Below are 9,743 nucleotides of genomic sequence, written 5' to 3'. Positions count from 1 at the left end.
TCTCTAGTTTGATGCCTTCTCCTCTTATCTCAAAAGTAGGTCAGGTTCCTCCTTTCAGCCAATCAGAAAGGTGAGCTGCCGGAGGGGGCGGAGTCACATTGAGCAAAGTCCAGGAAGAATTTGTTAGCCATCAAATAACAACGATAACACTTTTTCCGCAACATCTACCGAGCAGTGTGTCGTCTTAACATACAGTAACGCTGACCTACCGAGATGGCTGACAACAGAGATAAAGCTACGGATCAAATGAAGACATGGAAGGAGAGCAGGGGCTCTCAGGTCTGTATATATATCTTGCATTTGCTCAAGTGTTTTTGCTGCTTAGCGCTGCCTGACTTGGGGTATATGGGTGAGAGGTCGTTTAGGGTAACCAGCTAACGTTTACAGCCTAAACCTAAAGCTAGCTTGTTTGGGCTACTTTCATTTCCGAGTAGCTTAGTACCGTTAAATGTTAATTTTGCAGCCATTTAATCGTTGTTATTGTAAAAGGCTCACTAGCAGACCTGCCAACAGTCGTTTGTTAATATTATGCTAAAATAGCCCCTTGTCTAAAAGAAATCAAATAACGGAAAGCAGTGTCAACGGTTAACGGTTAACGGTTAACGGTTAACGGTTAAACACCAACCGTTTTTTTTCCAGACCTTTTTAGTCACAAAATAAACCTACAAACCGCTTTAATATCCTTAAAGAGAGAAAGCATTGTCCAGAGGCATGTTTGTGGTTGAACTTCACCCCTGTGGGATTATATAACCAGAACATATCAGAGCAAATAGCTACTATCATCTCAAGTAAACGTTATTGTAGTCCACGTCTCTCCGTTATGTCAGTTTGGATTTAGTCGTTTGTCGTTTATTTATGCTGTTTTTGCAGCTGCCCCAGGGCGTGTTGTGGTTACGTTACTCCAGGGGATGGAATAAAATCACCCAGGGAAAAATAATCAAGACGAACTAAAATGTACAATCAAGGATAGAAAGCTGCACAGGTTAAATAAAACAACAAGTGAAAGTTAAATATGAGCAAATATTAGTCGTCAGTCCACTCATCTCTGATGCATACTAATTGTCTCAGTACAATGTAGTACTTTTTTTAAATTAGAGATTAAACAATTTGTTGATTTAAATAGAGTAATGTGTTCATTTATTTTGAACATGGATTCTGTTTGCAACAGAGGACAGACACACTGACCACAGGTGCCGGCCATCCTGTTGGAGACAAGCTGAACGTGCAGACTGCAGGACCCAGGGGCCCCCTGCTCGTCCAAGATGTGGTCTTCACAGATGAAATGGCCCACTTTGACCGGGAACGAATCCCAGAGAGAGTGGTGCATGCCAAAGGGGGAGGTGAGTGTTGATCAGTCAACTCAAGGTCTACTTCCTAGCTAGTTCCTAGTGTTGAACTGCCCAAAGACTTTGGGCAGATATTGAGTCATTTATTTGTGTTTGCCTTCTCTCGAGGGAGCTGCTTTCTTTCTAGTGCATTGTGAAATAAAACTCAACTAGTCTGAGCAGTCACCTACAAGTATTTGAAGCAGACATGTTTCAGCTGAAATAAAAATGTGAACGTAACAATGACATGCCATTATTTCCCCTCCATGATGCAGGAGCGTTTGGTTACTTTGAGGTGACTCACGACGTCACTCGATACTGCAAGGCCAAGGTGTTCGAGCACGTCGGCAAGACGACACCTATCGCTATCCGCTTCTCCACTGTGGGTAAGAATACCCATATCACGTGTTGCCCTCGTACATTGTCTTTGTATGCTGTAAACAAAGAATACGTTTACACAAAGTAACACAAATGACCCGATGATTACACAAGTCTCTTAATATAATAATAATTTAACAATACAACAATAAATAGTTTATATTTTAATTTGTATTGATAACTTTAATCAGTTTTAAACCTGTATCATCTATTTTCTTCCCATGAAAGAAGTAGTTTAGATTTACTAATTTACTTAGAAGAGTCTTGTCTTGAAAAGATATAAACTTAATACACTGGAGCTCAGATGGAGTGATGACAGTTTAGAAATATGATATTCAACTATCTTAGCATTTATTTTTTTATATAAACAAACAAATTAAATGCTATTATTTGGGAACTACTTATATGAATATATCCGAATATATTATATTATATATTATATTATATTATATTTTTTATATATATATATATATATATATATATATATATATATATATATATATATATATATATATATATATATATATATTTATCTTTTTGAATATTTATTTTTTGAATAACATTGATCAAATAACGAGTCATTGTCATTTGATACATCATCAGCACACAGTTTAGCTACTTTTTGGTTATTTGAAACGGGTGGGTTGTGCCCTGTATTTTAGTTTGGCACACTTTATTGCGCAGATGTTTGATAAGATTAGTGGCATCAGAAGGTGCATGGTGCCTTGTAATGCCTTGCACACATTTTATCAGCTGACACCACCTGTTCTCCTCCAGCTCAGACTTGGAACCGTTTGCTTTAACTGATCTGATGAACGAGTCTCACAATTTACTTCAAAGCTGAAACTAACAATTATTTGCATTATTGAATAATCAATTAATAATTCATAAAATCATTATATTAATTGTCTGATCTATAACACATTAGTAAACAGTACAAATGTCTTTTAAAATGTCCTACAGTCCAAGTGGATGTCTTCAAATGTCTTGTTTTATCTGATCAGTCTAAAATATTCTGTTTATTTTCATGGAGGAGAAGGAAAGTCAGCAGGTTCTCACATTTGAGAAGCTCTTACCACACAACCTTAAGCTTTACTGCTTCAAAAATGATATAAATAATTACCAAAATAGTTGCCAATTATTTTTCTTTTAAATAAGAACAATGGCTCTTTCAATGTCTGTGGAATTGTGAGATATTATTTTACTAGTTTATGAGTCAAATGTTGTCTCTTATTTGCATTTTATTTCAGCTGGCGAATCAGGATCAGCCGACACAGTGCGAGACCCCCGAGGCTTTGCAGTCAAGTTTTACTCTGAGGAGGGCAACTGGGACCTGACGGGCAACAACACGCCCATTTTCTTCATCAGGGACGCCCTTCTGGTGAGTGTAGGGTGGTGTGTGAACCAGAATTAGTTTTGCATGAATTTAGGAGTGGGAGGGCCACAATGTTATTAAATAATAGTCTGTAATAATAGTTTTCAGTCAAAGATGCAAAAACTGAGCTTCGTCAGTCCGGAAAAAGTTGAATGTATTCCAAAAAACAAACACACCTGGAAGCAAAACCAGTATATTGTGCTGCAGCACAAACATTATTAACTTCTTAGTTTCACAACGTTTCCTTTGCCATGAAACAAGTGTAAAACGTTATCACATTAACCTGCCCGCTTTTCCCCCACGCAGTTCCCGTCCTTCATCCATTCCCAGAAGCGCAATCCCCAAACCCACATGAAAGACCCCGACATGGTGTGGGACTTCTGGAGCCTGAGGCCTGAGAGTCTGCATCAGGTAGCTGCCGCCGAGCACGCGGTTGTTGAAAACAGATTGTAATATTTCACGGAAGTTTCCATAGTTGATGCCACTTGATATGACTATTTAATTACTTTTCATTATTTGATTGTATTTATACTTGCAGTAATTGGTTGGCACAGAGAACTTTGCGGGACTCGTCATTATCTTGTGTCTTCTGCCTCGTATCCCCTGCGCAGGTGTCTTTCCTGTTCAGCGATCGAGGTTTGCCTGATGGCTTCCGTCACATGAACGGCTACGGCTCTCACACCTTCAAACTGCTCAATGCTGATGGACAGCCTGTCTACTGCAAGTTCCACTTCAAGGTATGTTTGAGCCCAGGCTTTCCACTCATTTAACTTTCTTGATTCTGGCATTGCTTAGTCATATGTCATGTTTTTTTCAGACTGATCAAGGAATAAAGAATATGTCAGTAGAGGAGGCCGAACGCCTGGCTGCCAGCAACCCAGATTATGCCATTGGAGACCTGTTCAACGCCATTGCCAATGGCAACCACCCATCCTGGACCTTCTTCATCCAGGTCATGACCTTCGAGCAGGCTGAGAAGTTCCAGTTCAACCCCTTCGATCTTACGAAGGTACCACATCCCTCCAGATCAGAACGAACTGGGTCGCTAAGTCGAGTCCTGCAGTTGTTAAAATAGCTTCAGATGCAGTCACATAGGAACCTCTTATACTTAACGTTTTTTAAACTTACAGTTTTTAATGAAACTTGCTTCAGCTAGCACCCATCTGGTTGAATGAGGAACGATCCTATGAAGAAATATTTCTGTTAAAGTGAGTCAAGAATATCACTAAGAGAACAAAACTAATTGCCTCATATTTATATTTATGATTACGATTTGATGTTTTTAACTGTCCAATTAATAAATAAATAAGTGTTCACAAAAATGTTTAATTGGCATTGTTTCAAGGCCAACATCAGATGTTTAGTTTTATATATTATATTATATATTTATATAATATTTATACAAATTTGAATTTTGATTATTAAGAAAAGTGCGCATGTCAAATGCCTCCCTGGGTGTGTTGTTTTTACCCATCCAGCAGAAAGGGGACAATCTTTCAACTAATAAGAGTTTTCTCCTTCAGGTTTGGTCACATAAAGAATACCCTTTGATCCCCGTGGGCAAAATGGTGCTCAACAGGAATGCAGTGAACTACTTTGCAGAGATAGAGCAGCTGGCCTTTGACCCCAGCAACATGCCCCCAGGCATTGAGCCGAGCCCCGACAAGATGCTGCAGGTAACGCCACTGCACAATTAAAAAAAAAAAAAAAAACTATAATAATTCAGTCAGATTGAATTGCAAAAAGTAACTAAATTATCAAATTGTAAATAAAAAAGATAATCTGTTGCCATTATTAGACTTATATCTGTATTCGTAACATAAATGAAATAAAAACATCAATTGTTAAAACTGTTTGTAGCGACCAGAGAATGTTTCTATTTTTTTTTTTTTTTTAAACATTTACCAACTTTTGCATGACACGGCCTGAGTATCCATTCACATGCTATACAACACACACATTCCATGAACAAGTTTTACAGTCACTGTTACTTTAAATAACCATGATTGACCAGTCCATCTCTATGGTTTCCTGTTCAGGCGTCTCACGTTATTTGGTTACACGTTTGGATGTTTCTTCGCAGTAGAACTAAATCTGGACTAACTGCCTGTGAATAAACGGCTCAAAATATGCTCAGTGTGAACTCCTTCGACAGTAGAGAGACCTACAGTGGTGCCACAATGACATGTCTTGTGTATCTCCCATCATGTCTTCGTCTAGGGTCGTCTCTTCTCCTACCCAGACACACATCGACACCGGCTGGGAGCCAACTACCTGCAGATCCCCGTCAACTGCCCCTTCCGGACCCGTGTGACCAACTACCAGCGTGATGGCCCGATGTGCATGTTTGACAACCAAGGTAAGTCATAGTCCAGCCTGTGTGTCTTTGTGCGTACGATAACAGAGATGGACACAAATGCTTAACTGATTACGCAGGAGGTGTGTCTTGTGTGGCTCAACAGTTAATCTTGTATAAGCTATAGGGTAAGTTTAACTTTATATCCATACAGTATTGTAGTTTTGGCAATGCCGGGGTTTTTCAACAGACGTGAGCCACCAAGCACATCGCCACCACCACATGCAATACCAAGGGTTCCCCAACAGATGTCGCCATTTGGACTGTATCAAATGCTATGTAATACTTAATCACCCATATTCAGCACGATTGCTTCATAGTGGTTCAGTACTTCAGAAAGTCTCCCTCATTACTAATAAACACGATTGAGAATGTTCTCCCTCTTGGATGAAAACTATTTGCAATATCAAACAATGTTAGAAACAAAAACAAAACAGACACTGTGTGGGAAACAGTCCTGTTGATGGATTGATTTGCAGCTTCGATGTGATGTTGCCATTTCGAGTCTTGCATAATGTCAATTTTTCCAGTTTGTTTTTTCCAGTTGTGCTTCTTGTAGTTTAAAGTTCAACTAGTTGTTTGCCATTGATCCTTTGTCAGAGGTGCTGCCTTCCCCCAGTTCCTTGTAACCGTAACAAACACCTGTGAAAACATGCCACATTTAAAGCCATAGTGTCCACACTGATCACACAGCCATGCTTTTCTTTTTTTTGCCTCAGTTACTTCAGTATTTGCAGAATTCAATCTCCAACAGCATTTTTTCTTCTTACCCTACTCATGAGTGTTTGTTCTGTCTGGCCTCCAGGTGGAGCTCCAAACTACTACCCCAACAGCTTCAGTGCCCCAGAGACCCAGCCTCAGTTTGTGGAGTCCAAGTTCAAGGTGTCTCCAGATGTGGCACGCTACAACAGTGCAGATGAAGATAATGTCACACAGGTAAACATAACTTCACACTTATTAGCCAGGTTTTCTATTGCCTAGCAAATAAGTACTTTTGATTTATTAATTCACATACCTCCCAACGTGTGTGTGTGTGTGTGTGTGTGTGTGTGTGTGTGTGTGTGTGTGTGTGTGTGTGTGTGTGTGTGTGTGTGTGTGTGTGTGTGTGTGTGTGTGTGTGTGTGTGTGTGTGTGTGTGTGTGTGTGTGTGTGTGTGTGTACATATAAAAAGAAATAACCAATGGCTTTACTAGCGCATCAGATTTCTACTGCTACTTAGTATATTGGCACCTATTGATTTGTTGAAATAGGGTCACAGATAATCTTATAAACAACTTTGTGTGTTTTATTGCAGGTTCGTACCTTCTACACGCAGGTGCTGAACGAAGAGGAGCGCCAGAGACTTTGCCAGAACATGGCGGGGGCCCTAAAGGGAGCCCAGCTCTTCATCCAAAAACGCATGGTGAGTCGGGTTCCACCTTAAATCATTAATAGTTTGTTCCACAAGTCTGATGCAGAGTAACTGAAAATAAATGCTCACTCTTCGGTGAATAAGTGAACATTCAAAGTCTGGCTGTTTATATAGTAGGTATATATATATATATATATATACCTATAGGTATATAGGTACTTTATATAAGCAGGTTAGCAAACGGTGTCACATAACCACAGTAAATCATACCATGTGGCTTTGTGCAGAAAGCTTTACCCACTTCCACACAGAGTCTGTGTTCATGAGACCTGAGGAATTACTGGAAACAACCATCACTCGTCGTATTACTTTACAGCACTTGGGGTTAATTGATTTAATGCAATCAAACCAAAATGCAAAAAAAAAATATATATATATATATATATATATATTTATTTATTTATTATTATTATTATTATTATAATTATTTATATATATTATTTGTTTAAGTTTAACACTCCCTTTACGACAACACTTCTTTGTCTGGTTACTGTCAATATAAATCACACCCACACAATCCGAACAACTCATCATGTTCTGATTGAAATGTTGCTGAATCCTTATTGGTCAGTTCTTTCTGAAAGAAACTGAGGAGAACCAACGCAGACGAGAAGTAAAACAAATGGCTCTAACTTTGGCACATAATAGTTTAGTTATGGTAAGAATCTGATTGAGAAAATCTGTTTTCAAAGCCTGTAAGTCTCATTTTCTGGTTCTTCATGCAGGTCGAGAACTTGAAGGCTGTTCATCCTGACTATGGAAACCGCGTTCAGACCCTACTCGACAAGTGCCGTGCCGAGGCCCAGAAGGTAAACACAGTCCCTGTCAGATCCAGTGTCCGGTAATAGTCCATCCACCCACCGCTTTGGTTCAGAGATGGCATCAAACTTGGTACCGACATTTACGATCCACAGAGAATGAATCCTATTTAGGGCTGCACGATACATTATTTCTACATCTACGACGTGCATATCTGTACGACCAATGAGTTTGTGATTAAATGATTTACTAGAGCACAAACTTGTTTATAGATCTAGCCTCTTAAATTTGCTCTCAAAGTGCACCAGAATGATGCATTTTACTTTAAAATATATACAATTTAGGATTAAATTTCCTTTATTGGATAATATAAGACTTCCTTGATTAGCGGGGGGGGGGGAAATGTATAGATATTTAAATATAGTATAAGAATAAGCCTCAAAATGAGGTGGGATGAAATGTAAAAATGGTGTGATGTCATTTTTAACAGAAACCATCTTTTTTTTTTTTGGTTTCTTACTAATTTCATAATTCCACCAGTTAATTGTTAACTTTGCTGTTTATATATAACAAATAAAACTAATAACATCTTTCTCTCTCTCCCTTCCACTTTGTCTTTCTCAGAACACAACTGTGCACGTTTACAGCCGTCCAGGGGCCTCGGCCATCGCTGCGTCCTCCAAGATGTGAAGCCTTAAATGTCCACCGGGGGGGGGCGCCCCCTCATGTATCTACTGAAAATTTGCGTGATTGCCAACTGCTACTAACAGTGACACGATTGGACTTGACTAACGTACGAGCCTTGTAGTGTCAGCTTTGGGGTTAGTTCATTTTTAATCCAGTCAACAGTTGATTTTCTCAAAGCTAGCAATATTCAGGATGCTGCTGGTCTCTGATAAAACCCTGTGAGGTTCATTTGTCTTCATTGAACGGCCACTTTGAGAGAATTCACCACGATTTGCTTTATTATTATTTTTCTACATTTTGGTTTGATTGCATTAAATCAATTAACCCCAAGTGCTGTAAAGTAATACGACGAGTGATGATTGTTTCCAGTAATTCCTCAGGTTTTATGTTGTGATTCTCCAACTCTTTTCTTTAGCTTAAGTTTAAAGAAAACACATCCTGCTTTTCAAAATGTATTCTGTTTTCAGACTAATTACTATACTATACTTTATTTGAGTAGAAATGGCAATGGAAACACTTTGTCAGTGTAACTATTACACTGTCTGTCTCCCTATGGGCGTCTGCACATCAGATATGCAATTCACGAAGAGCAAGTTTCAAGATGAGGAATTATTTCCTCTAAATCAATAGTGCCTTTTTGTGTTCTGGAACTACCAAATACAGATTATGTTAACCTTAAACTGGAAGAATAAGTTATGACTTGCTGTTTTATGTTGTAGTTTAACATGTATTCATCTGTAGAAAGATTTACTGTCATTTAATGTCATGAGTAAGATGAAAAAATCTGACTCATTTTTAGAGAAGAGTCTTAATATTTCAGATTCACTTTTAGAGTTCAAGTTTAAAATATCATGTACAAAACACCTTCATCGTGAGAAAAGACCACAAAGATCCCCGACAGGATGCAAACAATCATTGGATTGTCCATGTAACCTGCTATTGTTGGGAATTTACTCTCAAATGTTCATCTTCTGGCACAACAGATTTGTTGTTTATATTATTGTTCAAGTTCTGAAACTCTTCCACATGAGATGTGCATTACTGCCTGTATTCATGAATTAACTTGTAATCAAAGCCAATCAGCAGCTTCCATTGGTCTCCATTTCTTCTGTTCCCTCTATCTTTATAAAGCAGGTTTATATTTATATATATATATATATTTATTTATTTATATATATATATATATTTATTATTTATTTTTATATATATATATATATATATATATATATATATATATATATATATATATATATATATATATATATATATATATATATATATTTATATATATATTTATTTATTATATATATATATATATATTTTTTTTTTAATATATATTATATATATATATATATATATATATATATTATATATGTAATATTTTTATATATATAATTATATATTATATATGTAATATTTTTATATTATATATATATATATATATATATATAT

General features: G+C 37.4%; 1 protein-coding gene across 1 annotated transcript; it reads left to right on the top strand.

Annotated features, from left to right (window-relative positions):
• The first annotated feature begins 121 nt into the window (after positions 1-121).
• cat (catalase) lies at positions 122-9,381 on the top strand. The gene is made up of 13 exons (XM_029434484.1): positions 122-279; positions 1,169-1,340; positions 1,601-1,711; positions 2,954-3,084; positions 3,385-3,489; positions 3,690-3,815; positions 3,896-4,087; positions 4,602-4,754; positions 5,299-5,437; positions 6,240-6,370; positions 6,729-6,836; positions 7,571-7,654; positions 8,229-9,381. The coding sequence occupies exons 1-13, from the start codon at positions 214-216 to the stop codon at positions 8,292-8,294; spliced, it is 1,584 nt and encodes a 527-aa protein (XP_029290344.1). The 5' UTR covers positions 122-213; the 3' UTR covers positions 8,295-9,381.
• Positions 9,382-9,743: the final 362 nt, after the last annotated feature.

Source organism: Cottoperca gobio, chromosome 6 (genome assembly GCF_900634415.1).
Source record: "Cottoperca gobio chromosome 6, fCotGob3.1, whole genome shotgun sequence".
Classification (NCBI taxonomy): Eukaryota; Metazoa; Chordata; class Actinopteri; order Perciformes; family Bovichtidae; genus Cottoperca; species Cottoperca gobio.
The sequence above is the reverse complement of the archived record's forward strand: the minus strand, read 5'-3'. Positions and strand labels throughout refer to the sequence as shown.

Bases quoted from the DNA above. Each gene is read 5' to 3' on its own strand.
- cat (XM_029434484.1), top strand. From the start codon at position 214: ATGGCTGACAACAGAGATAAAGCTACGGATCAAATGAAGACATGGAAG. The intron at 280-1,168 runs GTCTGTATATAT...TGTTTGCAACAG, and splicing joins AGGAGAGCAGGGGCTCTCAG to AGGACAGACACACTGACCAC. The intron at 3,085-3,384 runs GTGAGTGTAGGG...TCCCCCACGCAG, and splicing joins TCATCAGGGACGCCCTTCTG to TTCCCGTCCTTCATCCATTC.